General features: G+C 43.1%; 1 protein-coding gene across 1 annotated transcript in view; it reads right to left on the bottom strand.

Moving 5' to 3' along the window:
- Nucleotides 1-201: 201 nt before the first annotated feature.
- Nucleotides 202-22,707, bottom strand: part of LOC310777771 (rabphilin-3A-like) — a gene marked incomplete at both ends in the record, with an annotated part of 23,975 nt that continues 1,469 nt past the window's right edge. The window contains 14 exons of the mRNA XM_083638133.1: nucleotides 202-335; nucleotides 501-597; nucleotides 4,431-4,512; nucleotides 5,183-5,334; nucleotides 9,138-9,191; nucleotides 10,545-10,671; nucleotides 10,762-10,871; nucleotides 12,790-12,864; nucleotides 16,438-16,517; nucleotides 16,853-17,098; nucleotides 17,295-17,450; nucleotides 20,162-20,314; nucleotides 20,523-20,646; nucleotides 21,311-21,394. Of these exons, the coding sequence (XP_083494259.1) occupies nucleotides 202-335; nucleotides 501-597; nucleotides 4,431-4,512; nucleotides 5,183-5,334; nucleotides 9,138-9,191; nucleotides 10,545-10,671; nucleotides 10,762-10,871; nucleotides 12,790-12,864; nucleotides 16,438-16,517; nucleotides 16,853-17,098; nucleotides 17,295-17,450; nucleotides 20,162-20,314; nucleotides 20,523-20,646; nucleotides 21,311-21,394 (1,674 nt within the window). The remainder of the gene's footprint in view (nucleotides 336-500; nucleotides 598-4,430; nucleotides 4,513-5,182; nucleotides 5,335-9,137; nucleotides 9,192-10,544; nucleotides 10,672-10,761; nucleotides 10,872-12,789; nucleotides 12,865-16,437; nucleotides 16,518-16,852; nucleotides 17,099-17,294; nucleotides 17,451-20,161; nucleotides 20,315-20,522; nucleotides 20,647-21,310; nucleotides 21,395-22,707) is intronic.

The following is a 22,707-nucleotide window of genomic DNA, read 5'->3' as shown; positions in this document are numbered from 1 at the left end:
ATCGGTCGACTCGCCCCACAGTACAAAGAGCTCTGGCCAGTTGAAAACTGTGGCAGCTGTTGCATGCACATTGCACTTTGGGACAAATAACATTAAACCAAGAGGATAATATCCTTATACCTCGGGTCCAACGGAAGACAAAGGGATACTTCACAGGGAGACTGAGAGGGAAATTAAATAAATATGCAAGGGGAATAAGGTTCAATCGTCAAACTGAGCAGTGTTGTCGTTTAGCAGAACATGCCAGCGCTCAATCTTCTTGTCTTTGTTCTTGAGGCATTCGTACCAGTGCTTCAAGCCCTGTCCCTTAGCCTGGATGCCCAACTGGCATCCTCCTGAAGACAGAGGAGAATGCAACCATTAATATGGAGAAAGTCTAATGATATATTCAAACTGTTTGCAACATGGATGGCTGGATGGATAAGATGGATGAGATGGATGGATGGATGGATGGGATGAGATGAAGTCATCTGATATCAATCCAACAACAAAAGACTTACCAATGAAGTCATTGGATTTGCCCATGTCATAGTCCCAGACTGAGATGTCCAGGGCTTTCTTGGCGAGCTCAGCATGCTTTATTTCATAACCGAACTCCTGAAACACAATATGAAATATGAACTGACAGAGTAGTAGTGTATGTACAGATGAAATATGAACTGACAGAGAGTAGTAGTGTATGTACAGATGAAATATGAACTGACAGAGTAGTAGTGTATGTACAGATGAAATATGAACTGACAGAGTAGTAGTAGTGTATGTACAGATGAAATATGAACTGACAGAGAGTAGTAGTGTATGTACAGATGAAATATGAACTGACAGAGTAGTAGTGTATGTACAGATGAAATATGAACTGACAGAGTAGTAGTAGTGTATGTACAGATGAAATATGAACTGACAGAGTAGTAGTGTATGTACAGATGAAATATGAACTGACAGAGAGTAGTAGTGTATGTACAGATGAAATATGAACTGACAGAGTAGTAGTAGTGTATGTACAGATGAAATATGAACTGACAGAGTAGTAGTAGTGTATGTACAGATGAAATATGAACTGACAGAGTAGTAGTGTATGTACAGATGAAATATGAACTGACAGAGTAGTAGTAGTGTATGTACAGATTAAATATGAACTGACAGAGTAGTAGTAGTGTATGTACAGATGAAATATGAACTGACAGAGTAGTAGTAGTGTATGTACAGATGAAATATGAACTGACAGCGTAGTAGTGTATGTACAGATGAAATATGAACTGACAGAGAGTAGTAGTGTATGTACAGATGAAATATGAACTGACAGAGTAGTAGTAGTGTATGTACAGATGAAATATGAACTGACAGAGTAGTAGTAGTGTATGTACAGATGAAATATGAACTGACAGAGTAGTAGTAGTGTATGTACAGATGAAATATGAACTGACAGAGTAGTAGTGTATGTACAGATGAAATATGAACTGACAGAGAGTAGTAGTGTATGTACAGATGAAATATGAACTGACACAGTAGTAGTGTATGTACAGATGAAATATGAACTGACAGAGTAGTAGTAGTGTATGTACAGATGAAATATGAACTGACAGAGAGTAGTAGTGTATGTACAGATGAAATATGAACTGACAGAGTAGTAGTAGTGTATGTACAGATGAAATATGAACTGACAGAGAGTAGTAGTGTATGTACAGATGAAATATGAACTGACAGAGTAGTAGTAGTGTATGTACAGATGAAATATGAACTGACAGAGTAGTAGTGTATGTACAGATGAAATATGAACTGACAGATTAGTAGTGTATGTACAGATGAAATATGAACTGACAGAGAGTAGTAGTGTATGTACAGATGAAATATGAACTGACAGAGTAGTAGTGTATGTACAGATGAAATATGAACTGACAGAGAGTAGTAGTGTATGTACAGATGAAATATGAACTGACAGAGTAGTAGTAGTGTATGTACAGATGAAATATGAACTGACAGAGTAGTAGTGTATGTACAGATGAAATATGAACTGACAGAGAGTAGTAGTGTATGTACAGATGAAATATGAACTGTCAGAGAGTAGTAGTGTATGTACAGATGAAATATGAACTGACAGAGAGTAGTAGTGTATGTACAGATGAAATATGAACTGACAGAGTAGTAGTAGTGTATGTACAGATGAAATATGAACTGACAGAGTAGTAGTAGTGTATGTACAGATGAAATATGAACTGACAGAGTAGTAGTGTATGTACAGATGAAATATGAACTGACAGAGTAGTAGTGTATGTACAGATGAAATATGAACTGACAGAGTAGTAGTGTATGTACAGATGAAATATGAACTGACAGAGTAGTAGTGTATGTACAGATGAAATATGAACTGACACAGTAGTAGTGTATGTACAGATGAAATATGAACTGACAGAGTAGTAGTGTATGTACAGATGAAATATGAACTGACAGAGTAGTAGTGTATGTACAGATGAAATATGAACTGACAGAGTAGTAGTGTATGTACAGATGAAATATGAACTGACAGAGTAGTAGTGTATGTACAGATGAAATATGAACTGACACAGTAGTAGTGTATGTACAGATGAAATATGAACTGACAGAGTAGTAGTGTATGTACAGATGAAATATGAACTGACAGAGTAGTAGTGTATGTACAGATGAAATATGAACTGACAGAGAGTAGTAGTGTATGTACAGATGAAATATGAACTGACAGAGTAGTAGTGTATGTACAGATGAAATATGAACTGACAGAGTAGTAGTAGTGTATGTACAGATGAAATATGAACTGACAACGTAGTAGTGTATGTACAGATGAAATATGAACTGACAGAGTAGTAGTGTATGTACAGATGAAATATGAACTGACAGAGTAGTAGTAGTGTATGTACAGATGAAATATGAACTGACAGAGTAGTAGTAGTGTATGTACAGATGAAATATGAACTGACAGAGTAGTAGTGTATGTACAGATGAAATATGAACTGAGAGAGTAGTAGTAGTGTATGTACAGATGAAATATGAACTGACAGAGTAGTAGTAGTGTATGTACAGATGAAATATGAACTGACAGAGTAGTAGTAGTGTATGTACAGATGAAATATGAACTGACAGCGTAGTAGTGTATGTACAGATGAAATATGAACTGACAGAGAGTAGTAGTGTATGTACAGATGAAATATGAACTGACAGAGTAGTAGTGTATGTACAGATGAAATATGAACTGACAGAGTAGTAGTAGTGTATGTACAGATGAAATATGAACTGACAGAGTAGTAGTGTATGTACAGATGAAATATGAACTGACAGAGAGTAGTAGTGTATGTACAGATGAAATATGAACTGAGAGAGTAGTAGTAGTGTATGTACAGATGAAATATGAACTGACAGCGTAGTAGTGTATGTACAGATGAAATATGAACTGACAGAGAGTAGTAGTGTATGTACAGATGAAATATGAACTGACAGAGTAGTAGTAGTGTATGTACAGATGAAATATGAACTGACAGAGTAGTAGTAGTGTATGTACAGATGAAATATGAACTGACAGAGAGTAGTAGTGTATGTACAGATGAAATATGAACTGACAGAGTAGTAGTAGTGTATGTACAGATGAAATATGAACTGACAGAGTAGTAGTGTATGTACAGATGAAATATGAACTGACAGAGAGTAGTAGTGTATGTACAGATGAAATATGAACTGACACAGTAGTAGTGTATGTACAGATGAAATATGAACTGACAGAGTAGTAGTAGTGTATGTACAGATGAAATATGAACTGACAGAGTAGTAGTAGTGTATGTACAGATGAAATATGAACTGACAGCGTAGTAGTGTATGTACAGATGAAATATGAACTGACAGAGTAGTAGTAGTGTATGTACAGATGAAATATGAACTGACAGAGTAGTAGTGTATGTACAGATGAAATATGAACTGACAGAGTAGTAGTGTATGTACAGATGAAATATGAACTGACAGAGTAGTAGTAGTGTATGTACAGATTAAATATGAATTGACAGAGAGTAGTAGTGTATGTACAGATGAAATACGAACTGACAGAGTAGTAGTGTATGTACAGATGAAATATGAACTGACAGAGTAGTAGTGTATGTACAGATGAAATATGAACTGACAGAGTAGTAGTGTATGTACAGATGAAATATGAACTGACAGAGTAGTAGTAGTGTATGTACAGATGAAATATGAACTGACAGAGTAGTAGTAGTGTATGTACAGATTAAATATGAATTGACAGAGAGTAGTAGTGTATGTACAGATGAAATACGAACTGACAGAGTAGTAGTAGTGTATGTACAGATGAAATATGAATTGACAGAGAGTAGTAGTGTATGTATCGATTAGGTCTGGACGGGCAGGAGACAACAATGTACGCAACAATAACAGAAAATAACGGAAGAACCAACCTCATTAAACTCTGGATTAAGAGTCTTCTTTTTGATCTGTGTCTTGTTTTTGGCTTTCTTCCCCATATCTGGCTTCAGACATCTGCAGCACATAGGAGCAGGAAGGGAAATTACACGATTTGTTTGTTTATTTGTTTATTAAAAGGAACCCCATTAGCTGCCGCCTAGGAGACAGCTAGTCTTCCTGGGGTGCAAGACAAAATATACATTACATGACACACAATAATTAAAATACAAAAACACAAAGTAAAAGAATAGAAGATAGAATAAACAACAAATCTAAGCTAAGACAAACATTAGCATGGTCAGCTAGCTATCTAGCTGGCCAGTCAGACAGTCAGACAGACAGACAGACAGACAGACAGACAGACAGACAGACAGACAGACAGACAAATAATAATATTTGGTCAATACGACTCTCTATACTACAGAAAACAAATCATGGATGGAAAAGTGATGTGATAAACATAGTTATTTGTGTGATAGTGTGAGTGAGTGTAGAGGGGCTCTAAGCATGCTTTTAAAACAAGCTCTCCCTTTAATGTAACAAATGTTGTGCGGTAGACAATTCCAAGTGGCTATAGACCTGTATATGACAGTTGTAGGTTCAGGTTTTTGGTCTGGGTAAAGTCATCTGATCACCACTTGCCCATCTGGTAGAGTGTGTGTGAATCCCTGAACTATAAATTATGTTATTGAAAAGAAATTTGGGAGATTGATTTTGAATAACTTCAGCTGAAGAGAGCACCTACAGTTTGACATAGGGGTCAGAGTATCCATTGGAGTCCATGGCGGCCAGGTGAGCGCAGCGGACCACGCCCACTATCAGACGACCCTGCTGGCTGTTGTAGGTCAGGGACACCAGGATGCGACCCCTCTCCTCAGAGTCCTCACCCTCCTTCAACTGCACACACATGCACGCACACACACACACACACACACACACACGCACGCACGCACACACACACGCATGCATGCACATGCACACACGCACACACAATTAGATGACTTATATAGGGACTTGCTAGGGAAAGAATATTCGGTAACACTTCGTAATAACTGAACGCTATGAAGCATTATTTCCCAACTCATCATATACTGCCGATCTTTATCTCAGAAGGGCAATTACATTTTACAGCAAAACCCACTACCCAGTCAACACACTAAAATAGGAAAAAGCTCACAGGCAAGCCCGGATTAGCAACTATAGGGGCAGGCTTAGTGCCCTGGGGCATCAGCTGCCTTGGGGCATCAGCCAAAATGATTCCGTGGCTAATTCTACTGTGTTTCAGAGGCTGTAGCAGGCTCAGTTTTAAGGATAGAGCGAAGCTGCTGATATCATATGAAACTAGAAGATCTAAGGCATCCATTGATACCAGCCATGACATGATAGCTTGTCAGGAAGGGGGATAAATACCGCTCCAAATGTAGACTCAATTTTGGCAAGGGAAAAACGGGCATGGCCATATTCAACCTGTCACCTCATCTGAATAATAATGGGTTCTATGGGTACCCACAAGTCTCCCTTTACAGACATGCCCACTTTATGCTAATCCATTTTCCTCTTCACCAAAAAAGACATGCAGTCTTTTGCATGCATTATAAATGTGTTATTTTTGCATATTTCTATTTGAATATTTTCTGCATATAGGACCCCTAAACAATATTGGAATTGCAGAAATTGAGTGTGACTGGAAAGCTGAGACTCTTGTAAATTCAATTAGCCCAATTGTATTCATGTGTGATCATGTTAGTCCCCATCATCTACATTGTGTCTTGTGTCTGGTACATGTGTGTTGACTGTTGAGGCTCTACTTTAGCAATACAGTCATGTGAATCTGTGGTATTTATTGCCATAGTAAATTTCACTTTTTACGTGCAATTCAAGTCTGGGTCACCCAGGGGCATCACACTGTGTTAATCCGGGCCTGCTCACAGGCAAGCAACAATGACGTAATATGACAAAGCTGTGGAGGCAGCATTATTTTACTCTTTTTAATTGTGTTTAAGTGAGCCCTATAATGTTGGCAACATTGTAAATGGTGATGCAGTGTCAGTTACTGCTTATGAGGTCTACCGAGCGATATTACAGCTAGCTGATAATAATAAAGCTAGTGGCCTTGATCATACAGTATCATTGCAGAGCATCTTAAGTTAGCAAGCCCTAAGGTTGCTGCTCTTTTTGCTATTTGCTTTACCCATCATGGACTGTTGCCAGACTCTGTTGTCTGTTACTCTTGTGCCTGTCATTAAGGACAAGACTGGTAAGGTTGGGGGTGTAGATAACTAAATAGGCCTATTGCACTAGCCAGTGTGGTGTCCAAAATACTGGAAAAGGTCCTATTAGATCGTCTTAGCTCTTTCATTTCTACCACAGACAACCAGTTTGGCTTCAAGGCTCAGCACAGTACCGATTTATGTATCTATGCTTTGAAAGAAATAGTTGAAACTTATATTATAGAAGGCAGAACTCTTCTGTTTTAATTGGTTTTATTGATGCCTCCAAGGCCTTTGATGGAGTCAATCATCAAAAGCGGTTTTTAAAATTGAGTCAAAGAGGTGTGCCTGGCAGCATAATACGTATCCTGGCATACTGGTATGCCAACCGGAACATGCAGGTGAAATGGGGCAACAGAGTCGCCACCCCCTTTGGCATTGGTAATGGGGTGCGGCAGGGGGGGTCACTCTCCCCAGCTCTCTTCAATCTGTATATGGATGATCTATCTGACCAGCTAAGGGGCTGTAGCACAGGTTGGAAACACCTTGGTAAACCATCTTATGTATGACGACGACCTGGCAATTTCCCCCCCGACTGTCTATATGGGGTTAAATTTGATGTCAAATACAATGCCAAAAAGAGTGTGGTTATGATTTGCAGAACAAAAGGGGATAGGGGATCTCACTTTTCCTGCTTTTTATTTGTCAGAGCATGCTCTATCTGTTTGTGACAAAACAAAATATCTGGGTCATTTCATTACAGATCAATGTCTGATGACGATGACATGTATTAGACAGCGCTGTCTGTTATATGTACAGGCAAACATGCTGGTAAGGAAATTCCATTCATGTTCTGATGTAAAGATGACTCTCTTTAGACTAGAGCATACTGCACTCCTATTTGTACTGCCCCCTTGTGGGTGAATTTTAAGAAAGCAACTTTTCAAAAACTTCAGGTTGCGTATAATGATGACTGTATGAGGATATTGCTGAAAAAACCCAGGTGGACGAGCTAGTGACCTGTTCTGTAAGGCAGGTACACTTTTCAGGCGCTCTTGAGACACTTGACGTACATGTTTATTTGTTGTTTGAATGTCTCTCAAAATGCCATTGTGCTGCTGACCAATCCGGGTGTTATTTCTGTGAGATACCAGTCTAATATGTGGAAATGTTGGTATAAGCTCCTCTTATAGTATTATTTATTTTATTTCTCTTACTGTGCTCCTGAGTGCTATCTTTTAATTGTTATCGGTGTTTGTATGTTTTTTTCTATGGACTATGTGTCCGTTAATAAAGTTGATTGATTGATTGAACTTACTTTGCTGGTCTCAGATGCTTTTGGAGCAGATGACAAGGGTTCCTGACCAAGCATTTGCCGACTTGGGAGTGTGAATGGGTTGTAACTCATTATAAATCATGGATTAAGTATTTACTAAATACTAAAAATTTACTTAAATGATGCTTCATACAGTAGTGTGCAGTTATAAGTGTTACCAAATATTCTATTTCACCGTGCATTTTTGCGAGGTGGAATGATAATAAAGTTTAATTAAATTTTTACACTGATCCTAATGCACTGTTTTTTGTCTTCTCCCCCCCAGATTTTTTTATCCCATTTTTATCCCCCATTAGTGCTAATTTTAATTTATTTATCCTTGTTGCTACTCCACCCTCTGTCGATCTGGGGAGAGCCGAAACTGGCTCCATGCTTCCTCTGAGACAGTAGCCAGCCGCTTCTTTTCACCTGACAGGGGAAGTTTCACCGGTAGGACATAGCCCGTGGGAGGATCATGCTATTCCAACGAGTTCCCCTCCCTCCGAACAGGGGCCCCGAACGACCAGAGGAGGCACCAATTCAGCGACCAGGATATTGCATGTTTTGGAGAGGGGTTCCTATATGAAGGAAACCCCCAGGGGGCATGGGGAGAACACAGAGAGGCCCTTTTTGATGACCGCACCCGGGCGGTGGGCACTCGAGGACATGCGGACGGGCACGCACTCCTTCAGCGCTCACAGTGTCCCAGGTGGGGATCGAACCCAGGACCTTCTAGCTGTGAGGCGACACCGCTACCACTGCCCCACCGTGCCCCCAATCAATGCACTGTTGTCTTGTACACAAATCTGGAAGGATTATAGTGTGATTACTGGAATGTCTACAGTACTAATGGGAGGATAATGTACATGTTTAAGTACAAGATTATCTATGTTATGCAATAGTGTTGATTCCATTTACAGCCATGTTTTATACATTACATTTAAATTTAGATTTTTTTTTTCTTTTGCTAAATTAGTGACAGAACCCGCTGCAGGAACTGATGTAACTAGACTGGTGAGCCATGGTCTGCTATTCTACCATAGAATAATTCAAGTCAAAGTGGAAACAGAAGCACTCCTACTTATCTACTAAACTAAGTGGACAGCTTGACTTGATGGCTTCCAGATGGCAGAAGAACATCTATTAACCAATACATAGTGCTATGAGTGTCTTACATCCTCCTCATAGAGAGCCATGCCCCGGGCCACGCCTCCCACAGCCTTGTTCACCTTTAAAGAGAGTGATACAGTAATTACGATCTTCATCCTCACCACCACCACCATGTCATCATCTTCTTCTTCATCATCATCATCATCATCATCATCATCATCATCATCATCATCATCATCATCATCATCATTATCATCATCATCATCACCAGCACCCCCACCATTACCATTAGCAATGTAACAAAATTGGGAAACCAAATCAAGGAGTCAACAGAACTAATGAGTAGACATGTATAAAGTAGGACATCATTCATAATGCATTTCAGGGTTGTAGCCTATACTTGAGTCCAGACTGGAGTCCACTTCTCTGTGGATTTGGAATTGTCCTTGTCTCGGGCACTATTGGATGCGGACTCAATTTTGCTGGACTCATATTTTTCTCCGCATATCTATAATTTCTGAGACAAAGTATCACATGCTTTTTTCCACCTTAATAAACTGATCGGCTAGCGACAATGTTCCTTTCATCTTTCCAATGGATGCTGATGAGTTTAATGCAGAGCTACTTTGCAGAAAAATCGACTTCTTTATTTATCCAGAAAAATTAAGTAACATATTGAAAATAATTAATTGTTAATTAGTGTGGCCTCCAAGACCGAATTTCAAGCCATGAAGGCCTTCATATTCTCATATCTGATCAGCCCGTGACGTCAATCAAGTATGACGTCAGTTCATCCTAGTATATATAGCGAGGGTTTTACGCCACCTTCCTCTCTGGCTGGATGATAGCAGCAGGTGGCATCTTGGCTGTTCGTCTCCACTGAGCTGTCGTTTCGCCCCACCCACCTCCAACGAGTCTTGACTCCTGAAGAATTACCCACGGGCGGAAGGGGGGGGATTCTCTATTCTAGCCTAAACAGATGATGCCCTCTCACCATAAGAGGAGCATCATCTTACAATGTAGTCATACGCCAAAGTAGTTACCATGCCATTTGCTGAATAAAGCTGCTTGTTAAATCTTACCAACTGGTCTCTCATGATTTAATTGCATTTAGACAGGCATAGACCTATTTATTACTTTTTTCCATTTTTGACTTGAATCAGATTCAATTTTAGGTCTTGATTTGGTCGTGAACCCTTTTTGACTTGGCCTCGATGAAATAAGCATACACTTGGACATGATTATGGTGGTCTTGACTACAACCCTGGTACATTCTTTAGCAATATACCGTGGTCTGAATATATAAATGAATGGTCTTAATTTTTCCCCTGTGTCAAATGACCATGTAAGTGAGATGATGCCCTTCGAGATGTCCATTTAATGAACTCCGTAGAGGCCATTCATCTCTGATAATGGACACCTCGTCGGGGGCATTATCCCTTACGAAGTGAGTGCTGTGTCCTCAGGCTTACCGGGACCACTCTCTCCAAGCAGATACCGAAGTTCTTCTTCTGGTTGAATTTGAGTTTCTTCAGGGGCACATGAGCCTCTCCTATGAACTCATTGTGACCAAATTTGTCCTCGTCACTCACTGCGAGCCTGAAGACAGAAAGAGAGAGCACTCCGTGAAGCTTGGAGAAGTCCTTTCTCTTCAAAATGCTGCGGAAATGATGTTGAGGTCGGTCTTACCGGAGAGTTTTGCGTGTCATTTCCTCGTCAGTGATGCCGTAGTAGACCAGTGTCTCATTCCACACAGGATTCAGAGTGTTTTTAAGTGTCTTTGTGCGAAGCTTGTTCGACTGAGAACACAAGATAAGACACTCAAATAGAAAGAGAAAGATAAGAGGAGAGAGTGAGAAAGTAATTCTCTTATTTCCTTATTTACTTGACCAGATAAAGGATGCATGTTGTATGCATGTCTGAATATGTATATATATTTTTTTATATTTAATTTTCAATTTATATGTATATTAAGAATAAAGTCTTCTATCCTATGGATACACATCCATAGGAAGGGACCGCACACACTCTCACACTGACTTACTTCAATATGACATCTCTATTCCATCAGTTACACAATAAAAGAACAACGCGTTTCGCAAATGTGCTTCATCGAATTCATTCATAAAAAGGAAGTGATCTTACACACCTTTAGAGAGGAGCTGTAAGGGATAACGACCCACCCCTCAACCCACAGCTCAAGCAATCAATTAAGCCAATCAATAAGCCAGTTACACAAGCAAAGATAATACAAGATAATACACTACTTGTATTTCCTGAAACCGGACTACTCCCCTCTTTTCCAACTGCAGTATTTGTTCAAATGAATGATTGATACGAGAATCGACCCATCACAGCAACAAGGAGGTTACACAGTTGTTCACACCAGAAAATGCTGATGAATGGCACTAGATGAATTCCCAAAAGTGTCTCGGTTACAGACACTCTTTTTGGTAGAGATCTGCTCAAAAGAATGATCATGGATCTTCTCGGGCCATGAGGTGATTCCTGTCCCGGTCCCCTTACACCAGGGGTGCCCAATACATCGATCGCGATCGACCGGTCGATCGCGAAGGTAGTGTGGTCGATCGCATGGCATTAAGAAGAAGATTTTTTTTTTTTTTTTTTTTTTTTTACTGTTTTTCCACTGTTTCCACTGTTTTTCCACTGTTTTTCCACTGTTTTTCCACTGTTTCCACTGTTTTTCCACTGTTTTTCCACTGTTCCACTGTTTTCCACTGTATACTCGGCGTATATATATATAAATAAATATGTTTGGTAGATCACTTTGACTTGGTCATTTTAAAAGTAGCTCCCAAGCTGAAAAAGTGTGGGCACCCCTGCCTTACACTGATCAAATGATGTGAGACATGAGGTGGTTCCTGTCCCCTTACACTGATCAAATGATGTGAGACATGAGGTGGTTCCTGTCCCCTTACACTGATGAAATGATGTGAGACATGAGACATGAGGTGGTTCTTGTCCCCTTAAACTGATCAAATGATGTGAGACATGAGACATGAGGTGGTTCCTGTCTCCTTGGATCTAATTCTGTATTGACTACAGCAGGGTGAACACAGCATCCAAGCTTAACATGCATCTGATGTCCTGAATTAACAAACTCCTGGATCAGTTGGGTGCTGTTGGGATGCTAAGCCTACTGTCGGAAAACGCTGATGTGACATTCATATGATATTTAAATCCAAGCTAATTCTAGAGCTGTAGGTGTGCTGTATACTTCATAGCTATTCCAAGCGCGAGTAAATGATTGTATAAACACTAAACAGCTTAGCTAGCTCTATAATTTATTAATTTATTAATTTATTAATTTATTAATTTATTTAGGTTTTTCTCCCATTTTCTCCCCAATTGTACTTGGCCAATTCCCCCTGCTGTCCTGGCCGTTGCTCCACCCCTTCTGCCGATCTGGGGAGAGTTGTAGACCAGCCCATGCTCCCTCCGATACATGTGCAATCATCAACTGCTTCTTTTCACTGCGACAGCGAGAGGTTTCACCGGCAGGACGTACAGTAGCGCGTGGGAGGATCACGATATTCCCCCTCAGTTCCCCTCCTCCCCCCCGAACAAACAATAATAATTCTTATGCTCGTAAATTTAGTTGAAATTAAATTGTGATGTTTTCTGAAATCAATTACAGCAACACTCCGGTCATTCAGAATCAAGCACCTTGGTTTAGTCAGAGCGAATGTGATTTACCTTACTGGCCCCAGGTAAGAGGTGCAGCTTCACATAGGGATCAGCCAGTCCATTTGAGTCCATTGGCTTCAAACCCTGACACATAGAAAGAGAAACAATGGTCCAATTCAGCGCGAGCCAGGTGTGGATATCAGGGAGCCAGGTATGGATATCAGGGTTTTTCCTGGCTCAGACTGGACCTTTGGGGGGGGTGACTACTACCTGACCACTGACTGACCAGGCACACGACAGTAAGCATGAGCGGACCGTGTAAAGACTGAACTTGAGGAGGAATGTGCTTTCAGTTTCAGCCTTAAAGTCAACCTTAAAGTTTCAACGTCAAAATGTGAGACTTTAACTTTGAAATTCTCTAAAATGATAGAGTAGAAATGCTTTATTTTAGGTTCGTTTGTAGTCAGACTCAGGATTATCCTGAATTCAACCATATCAGTCATTGTCTGAACTTAGTCCACTCCTGAAACATTCCTTGATGCAGGACAACCCCTCAACACACGCGCATGTCTGTGTGTGATATTAACGAGCCTTAAAGACACATTCATACCCCTTTCCTATCCAATCACAGTTCTCCATGCTCTCCCACGCTATCAATAACCAATGGGTTCAAGCCATCTCCTTCCCCTCGCTGAGAGTATTTTTACGTGCTGTATTTCATTATGTGAGTTGGCTTCTTACCGATATGTTCTCCTCTGCAGTCGCAGTCGTTCCCGTGTTCCGGGCGTTTTGCCCCACCTCCTCCCCTGCCACCACCAACGTCATGGGGGGATTTCTATTCTATGCGCATTGCCGACGGGGTTCCTCTGCCTTTCCGACATGCTGCCACTCCGAACGTTAACTTCCATTATTCGGACTGGCGGTCGTTCACCTTAGAAGCCGCAATGCCGACCTTAGGTTTAGGCGTGGGGGTGGGAGAGGTTAGGTTTTGGGTTAGGGTCTGGGGGAGGTTAGGTTTAGGCATGGGGGGAGGTTAGGTTTGGCGTGGGGGCTGGGAGAGGTTAGTGAAAAACGGGGAATATAGACCCCCTTTCTGAGTGCCGATATTTCGGAGTGGCAGAACGTCGGAGTGGCAGTACGTCGGAGTGGCAGCATGTAACCATTGCCGACGCCCTCCCTTCATCATCACTGGAGGAGCGTCATCATGGAGCCATACGCCAAACCTTAATATTGTTTTGTTGTATCATTAAAGTTTATTGTGAACTTTCATTGTAGTCTCTCATGATTGAAATATATTTGATGTCCTTTGTTGACGTTGTTGTTGAACGTGGGGGAAGTGTCAGCCTCAGGGCGGGTCAGGATTGGGCATATCACACAGGCCTCATTATCAATATCATTTCCTGTTTGGGTTCAGTGTACCAGCCATTGGTACCAGCCTTCTGGATCGACGTGAATGGACGTGAATGGAATGCACAGTTAGCATGAAGTTTTAAAGCCCGATTCCGATGGAATGTGCCGTTAACTTAAAGGATTATTAAAAGGTTTGACTTGACTGGGCGGACGACTTGCCTGAAAGATTTTTGTGAACGTTGGCTGCACGAGAAAATGCCCCATGCACGCATGCATGGATGTGTGCGTGCCCCCTCTCTCTCACACTCACACACACACTTTGCCCCGACGTCCTCCTGTTGTTGTGTGTTTTGTCAGTCTATCTAATCTCTTTTCTAATGTTACACTGCTGCCAGACAGACAGGTCCTCCGAGGCGAATGAGCCTAAACTTCACTGTGTGTGTGTGTTGTGTGTGTGTGTGTGTGTGTGTGTGTGTGTCTGTGCGTGCGTGCGTGCGTGCGTGCATGCGCGTGTGTGTGCAGAAAATAACTTTTAAATCCTTTGCAATCGCAGGCTTTGTTTGCCAAATTGCCCGCTCACCTTTCCTTCTCCCTCACTCCTGCCTGGTGTTACATAGGGGGACTTGGAACAGTGACATGTGTTTACTAGACCAGCCCACAAATCCTGGAGCGGAGCGTGGAGCGGAGTGAAACATGTGTTGAGCGTAGAGCGATACGGAGCGGAGCGGCCGTGAGTGATCAGCGGAAATTCTCGAAGCTCTGCTCTGCTCATAATGCTCTGGTAGGGGAGTGGCTAAGTGTATCTGGGTGGTGGCTAGGTGTATCTGGGTGGTGGAAGGAGGCGTGGTCAGTAAAGGGGCGAGGCCAGGGAAAAGGGGCTGTAGCTAGGCATAGGAAGGTCGTAGAGAGCCGAGGTTCAAGGGGTGGGTAGGGGGAGTGGCTAGGTGTAGCTGGGTGGTGGGAGGAGGCATGGTAAGGAAAGGGGGCAGGACTAGGGAAAAGGGGCCGTAGCTATAGGGATAGGAAGGTCGTAGAGACTCGGGGTTCAAGTGGTGGGTAGGGGTAGTGGCTAGGGGGATGTGGGTGGTGGGAGGGGGTGTGGTCGGGAAGGGGCGAGGCTACGGAATAGGGGCCATAGGTTGAGGCCACGTCTCGTCATAGACGCTGGTTTAGCTGGCTCAGCCTGGCTGGGGGCATGGTCAGGGTGGGGTAAAAACCCCCGTTCTATCCATTCAGCAAAGTTAGAATTTAGCTGATAGCCCAGCCCAGGCAGACACGATCGGGGATTTAACCACCGCAGTAAACGCACATCTGAGCAGACGTCTTGTGTTCTGCTCTAGAACCCCCAAACCTGTAGTTTAGAGCCGCAGCACCGTCTTTTGGTGAGTCAGCCCATGAGATATACAGTATGGGCGGTTTTACCCCACTCGCGCGCCAGCCGTTTAAAGTCGAGGTAAACCCGTTTGTCAAGTGCATCTGAGTCCGTTTCAGACTGAAAACAAATTGAGAGGCGGACCATATACGGTGTCGATTATTTGATTTGACAATTCTGAGGACTGGCTTTGGCATTGGCCAATCCTGGCGTGTTCCACCCCCAAATCGGGTGGGATTCAGCGTGTTGTCGTGCTACGCGAGTGGGATCCGCGGAGTACCAGGCAGCCAGGCTGCTTCATGCGGAGCGAGCGGACAATCCGATGCATCATGGGTGCTGCCCGCCCGCCTGGAATCTCCGAGAGATGACCCCTGACAGCCAGGGAGGCTGTCAGGCTCGGAGGCACGCGCCATTATCGTTATAAATGTAAATAATATTCCTGGAATGCGTGTTTATATATTTGTTTGTATATATATATTTGTATATGTGTTTATATATATATATATATATATATATATATAAATAGGCAAGAGATAAGGTTAAGTTGTGGTTAGGATATTAATGCACATCAATAGAGTGTCATCTTCATTCAAATAAACAAAGAAGGGTGTGTGTGTGCGTGCATGTGTGTGTGTGTGTGTGTGTGTGTGTGTGTGTGTGTGTGTGTGTGTGTGTGTGTGTGTCTGTCTGTCTGTCTGTCTGTCTGTATGTATGTACTGTCTGTCTGTCTGTCTGTATGTATGTATGAATGTCTGTATGTACTGTATGCATGTCTGTCTGTATGTATGTATGTCTGTCTGTCTGTCTGTCTGTCTGTCTGTCTGTCTGTAGGTATGTATGTATGTATGTATTGTATGTACAGTATGTATGTATGTATGTATGTATGTATGTATTGTATGTATTGTATGTATGTATGTATTGTATGTATGTATGTATTGTATGTATGTATGTATGTATGTATGTATGTATGTATGTATGTATGTATGTATGTTTACCTTAGCTTTCATAATACAACAGTGCAGGGCGTTGTTCTCCGCTTCGTAAAGGAGACTGAACTCCAGAGATCCCAGCGTGGCTGCCGGAATAAAAACAGCGACACAATGGTCAGATAAAACAGGCATGGATATAAGCTGTTTTATAGCCTCTCTTGATGTGACGCCTGGCCTGTCACAGAAACTAATTTCCCTGCAGGAAAAATAAACATTGATTGTCACTCTTCATCGCTCCAGAGGGAAATTGTTTCCCTATTCCTATTATTTCTATTGATTGAAAGGAATAAGAAAAGAGGAGATTGGTGGAGCAGCTTTCTGACAGGTGAATTTGGAGGTGAAAGCAGAAAACCTGCTGAGACAGCAGGTTGAAAAACAGACTAATCACACATACCAACGAAGGTAGAATAATTCATCTTACTGGCATCATCTGAGTCACAGTCATCTTCGTCCTCGGCTTGATCTGGCGCGGGTCGTTGGAGAGCGGGTGGTTTGGCGGCCAACGCAGGTTTCTCCATCTTCACCACAGCCGGCCCGTGGACAGGTGGAGCGAAGCTGCTAGCGGGACTATGTGTTGGAGTGGAGCCGGAGACATCAGGCTGTCTTTTGTCTTCCACAGCAGGAGGAGACGCCGCCTCTTCCCTTTCTGAGTTCCTGCTCTCCACAGCTGGAGCAGGAGCTAGGGGAGTTATCACATTATGTTCATATTCATTATGATGAGGATGAGGATGATGATGATGATGATGATTATTATCACAATATATTAATACTGCTTCAAACCATTCCTTAGTATACAGTATGTACCGACTTCTTTGCGAGCAGCCCTGCAGGGTCAGGATTATTCTCAGAAGAAGCAGTTCTACCTGGGTTTGCCCGAGGTGGTTTGGAGGCTAACACAGGTCTCTCCATCTTCACCACAGCCGCTGGGTGGTTCTCCGATATTGCTTCTGCTCTCTGCCCCGAGGCCCGTTGTTGTTCTGATCCGCAGGATTGCTGTGGTTGTGGTTCTGCGCTAAGCGCTGAGGAGGCAAAAATAAGAATGAAAAGAAAATAACAATAATTATGGAACACAATAGCGTGCGGTGGCCAGTTTGGTCAGGGTGGATGGAGAGCGTGAACACTTGCCTTTCACACCAGAGAGCCATCGTCTCGCTGTGGTCAAAGTCTACATTTCAACTGTCACTTTTTGTGATTACGTTTTGTTCTTTCTGATTTCCTCCTGTTTTTCTCCCCAGTTGTAGGCTACTTGGCCAATTCCCCCTGCTGTCCCGGTCGTTGCTCCACCCCCCTCTGCCGATCTGGGGAGAGCCGTAGACCAGCACATGCTTCCTCCGATACATGTGTAGTCTCCAGCCACTTCTTTTCACCTGACAGTGAGGAGTTTCACCGGCAGGATGTAACGCATGGGAGGATCAAACGATTCTCCCCAGTCCCACTGTAAAGAGAGGCGTTCGGGGTGCAGCGTTCGGGGTGCAGCGTTCGGGGTGCAGCGTTCGGGGTGCAGTTGTTTACGATCGTTTGTTGTCAGTGGTGGCCGAGGAGTGTGTGTGTGTGTGTGTGTGTGTGTGTGTGTGTGTGTGTGTGCCTCGCTTGGGGCGGATGACTTCTGAGGAGTCGCTTGCTTCGCAGCGTGGGAAGAAGCAGTTGCGGCGACCAATCAAATGAGTTTGGGGCGTGGTTTCATCGAAAGTGGGTTGCCAAAAGTATAGACGCGACTAGCACTTCATTTCAACCAACTCAAACCATCATCCTAAACAACCAAGTTCTTTTACTTAGGTGACTTTGCTACAGTACGTCATGTTATTTAGGAATTATCAATGGTTGGATAAGAGTCAGCTGATTAGCTTGCGTCACTGCGATGGCGTTGTTTTGACGTTAGCCATTGGTTTTAGTGTAAATGTTAAGTCCCGCCTCCCATTTGGAGTGATTGGAGAAGCAAATGTCCCCGTTTAGAATGGGAGGCTCTAACTCAGGAGGTAGAGCGGTTCGTCCACTTATCGCATTGGATAAAAGAGGTCGGTGGTTCGATCCCCGCCTCCTCCAGTCTGCATGTCGAAGTGTCCTTGGGCAAGATGCTGAACCTCAAATTTCTCCCGATGGCTGTGCCAGCACCCTGCGTGATGAGTGTCTGGGGAGTGTCTCTGTCTGACACACGGCGGTGTGTGAGAGAGAGATGGTGCCAGGGAGCCGGTGAGTTCTGAGGATTAACAGATATTTTCCATGTGAACTCTGTTGGAGGACTAACTGATCCTTTCTCCCTCCTCGGGAAGCCAGGAACATTTTGTGTTTTGTTTGTTTGGATCTGCGGACCCCCTTTTTCATGTTGGGACTGCAGCTCAACACAGCAGAGCTGGACCAGACCAGGTACCACTGGGCCAGGTACCACTGGGCCAGGTACGGTGTTACAGTGTTGGCATGAGTGGGTTGTGTTAGAAACCCCTAGATAATGTAGCCTGGTAAACCGCCCGTCACGTGAACTCACATTTCATTTGGTTCTCCGTGACGGTCTGGACCCGCACAGGCAGTTAAGATGATTGGTCGAGCCATGCCGGCTCGACGAATCAGCGGCTCAACATTGCTGCCGCCGCGGAAGTGACAGGCAGTCTGAATGAAATTGAATGTAACGTTCCCAATTCTATGTATTAAATTCTAAAAAACGACCCTCAACATTTGGGAAGGCTAAGCCACACAACTAGTTCGTTATAATCTAACTAAATGCTTCGAAGGTGACTTTACGACCGCGAGGACTCAATCAATGAATACCACGGAGATCATCCACACAGGCACCTTCGGCGATCTGATTGGTTGAAGTTAACACCCACCAGCGGTGATAGACAGATGGGTCATCCAATCACCTGCCAAGTAGCTTGGACAAAGTGCCCGCCTCCGTCAGCGGGTCTGGTGACTTCATTCCCAGATCGACTGGTTTAGTGAAACATATGTGGAGCTATACCGTCCATCTGGCAGCGTCAGGTTATAGATAATGACGATGCCAGATGAAACTAATGATACTAAAAACATTCAATCTGACTGTAACACCTTTATAAACGTAACCAACGTTTTTATACTTGTTTTATTCGCATTTAATGTTGGAAAGGTGGCGTGGTATTCAAATTAACTGCCGTTTTGTTTCAAATTTACATACAGATTGTAGGGTTGCAGAAACCTAAAATGCAGACATTTTAGAAACGTACTATAAAATGCAGAAGGTTTGTTTCAAATTACGTTGAGATTGTACGTCTCCCTGGTTTGCAGACACCTAAAATGCCAACAAATACAATTGCTTATGCATCAGCCATTACTACTGCTTCAAACAATCCTTACAGCTTACAGTATGTTCATGCAGGGTGGGAATTACATGGAGGCCATGGCCTCCATTGCCCTTCCCTCTGGCTGTGATGCCTTGAAATCCCTGAGGCCACCTTGGCAGTGTCCTGCTACCAGCCTGCTGCTGTCAGTTGCTTTAAAAGCATCAGTGGTGTCAGTTTAATGTAGCTGTCCTGTGCAAAGGATGTGTCATTGGCTCGTTTTAACACACATTTCAGAAAGATGGCTCTTCACCATGTCAATAGAGCGATGGCCTCTGTGCCCTCACTGCCCTGACACGTGGCCTTGTGCCCTAAAAAAATATGTGACGCTGAAGGCCAGATGGCCTTGCATCTAAAATGAAGAAATGTCTCTTTTGCAAGCAGCCCTGCAGGCTAAGGCTTATGCAGAAGCAGTTCTATACCTGGGTTTGCCCGAGGTGGTTTGGAGGCTAACACAGGTCTCTCCATCTTCACCACAGCCGCTGGGTGGTTCTCCGATGTTGTTTCCGCTCTCTGCCCCGAGGCCCGTTGTTCTGATCCGCAGCTTTGCTGTGGTTGTGGTTCTGTGCTAAGCGCTGAGGAGGCAAAGTGACAATGAAAAGAAACCAACAATAATGTCACAAAACAATTGCATGTGGTCTCTAATAACAACATATCACTGCATGGTGCCTATCTCTTCTATTGAAAATGGCCATATTGTTATTCTTCAGCTTCACAGCGGGGAAACAGCGCCCTCTCTGCTGTGGCTGCAGGTGAACACCATATCAGTACAACCCTATCTACCTGGGGGGTCCTGGTCCTGGCTGCTGTCTGTACTGGACTGCCTAGGTCTGGACAGAGGCAGGGGGGCCGGCAGGACCTGCTGGGTCTGGCCCCGGAAGAACCAAGCTCCTGACCGCTTCTGCATCTGCACACAGGAGCACACAAGAAAACTGCACTCAAGAGCATTCACCAAATGCTAAAAATTTGTGAAGAATATCTATTTTATATGCAATGCTGCGATAATAACACATTGTTCAAGGCTTTTGTTCCTTAGTTATTGATTGATCGATTGATTTATTGATTTATTGATTTATTGATTTATTGATTGATCGATCGATTGATTGATTGGATTGATTGATTTTTTAAATTGGAAGTGCATTTTGTTTACTCATTATGTGCTTGTAATTGCAGCATGCAGCATTACACAGCAGTTCTTGTGTTTAGGACTGACAGGAAAGAGCATTTATTTAAAGGGTGGGTGTTTCCTGAGTCACCAAACACAGGGCCCTCATCAGAACAGCGCTGTATAACTGAATCAGCCAGGAAAACAGAAAGCAGACCTTATTCCTCATGTTGAATATTGCACTATCCGTGGCTCGAATTAAATATCCCTTTGACATAAAAACACTCTACTCATTTTGGATATTGAGGGAAATACATGTTCTTGGGGCTCTGGACAATGAAATGTAATTGCAAAAAAAAAAAAAATCATAAGGAAGTTCTGGTAACTGAATATAACATAATGGCTAAATGGCCCCATGGTTTTGGCGGGCCCCCCGCTCTGTGCTGGTCTCACTTCCCTCGCTCACCTCTCGGTGTTCACTGCAGATCCGGCAGAGCCACACGGGACAGGACCGGCTGTTGCTCCGAATCCCACATTTACTGCACATGTGCTGCAGGGAGGCAAACCCAGAACACACATGAAGATGCACATACACACTAGGGATGCACCATATTGGATTTTTTTTTTTTTTACTGATATGCCGATATTTTTCCAACTCGTTTGCTGATACCAATATACCGATATGCGTGCATTTTCCCCACCTAATTTCAGAGAACATCAAGTCTCTCCTGTAGTGGAATTAACACATTATTATGTCTACTCTTATCATGATGGCCCACTGGCAGATGCAGACATCAATACAATGCTTTTCAAAATGGACACATTCACTGGGCAAAATAAGAAAACTACTTCAACTTTAGGTTATGTAAAACATGCCATGTTTTTATTAGGCTATTTATGTAACATTGTCTTTCAAACAAAACAGTATTAATCCTACTTAAACAGGCTTGGATGATGCTCTGCCTGAGACAATCCTGACATATAGCCAGCACAACCAGGGCCAATTTGATCTATTTCACAAGTTGCAAAACAAATAAATAATGTAATATCAATCAAGCATTGAAGATAATCAAAGCAGACTTTTATCGGCTTTTGTTCGTTTCGGGCCGGTGATCCAATGATCCAATGACGTGTTATCATCGTGCAGCCCTAACATGCACAGACACAAACACACACAGATTTAAGCTTTGGTGGCAGGTGCAGAGCACACACAGTAGGCTACTGTACACTTTTCCACTTCAGATAGCATTAACCTTTACTTAGCATTAGCAACAAAGAAACAGAATGTGGTGCATAAGACCAGGACATACACAGCCCCTGTCAGAACAAGTTAGCACATGGCCCACTGGCTGCTTATTGCCATAGGAAGTCTCCTAGGATCTACCATACCCTATGGGAAATGTAGTCAACAGAAATCCTCTGAGGAGTCGTCCGTATCTCCTCTGAGATGGAGGCTAGTTACTTTGCTAGTGTCATTTTCCTGTGTTTCCTGTTACAGGGAGGAGACCACATACAATACCCTTGACTGTTACAGGGAGGAGACCACAGACAATACCCTTGACTGTTACAGGGAGGAGACTGCAGACAATACCCTTGACTGTTACAGGGAGGAGACCACAGACAATATACCCTTGACTGTTACAGGGAGGAGACCACATACAATACCCTTGACTGTTACAGGGGGGAGATCACAGACAATGACTGTTACAGGGAGGAGACCACACACAATACCCTTGACTGTTACAGGGGGGAGATCACAGACAATACCCTTGACTGTTACAGGGAGGAGACCACAGACAATACCCTTGACTGTTACAGGGAGGAGACCACAGACAATACCCTTGACTGTTACAGGGAGGAGAC

The sequence above is a fragment of the Poromitra crassiceps genome (genome assembly GCF_964638095.1).
Source record: "Poromitra crassiceps genome assembly, chromosome: 6".
NCBI classification, from domain to species: domain Eukaryota; kingdom Metazoa; phylum Chordata; class Actinopteri; order Beryciformes; family Melamphaidae; genus Poromitra; species Poromitra crassiceps.
This window is presented reverse-complemented; position numbering and strand designations above follow the sequence as displayed.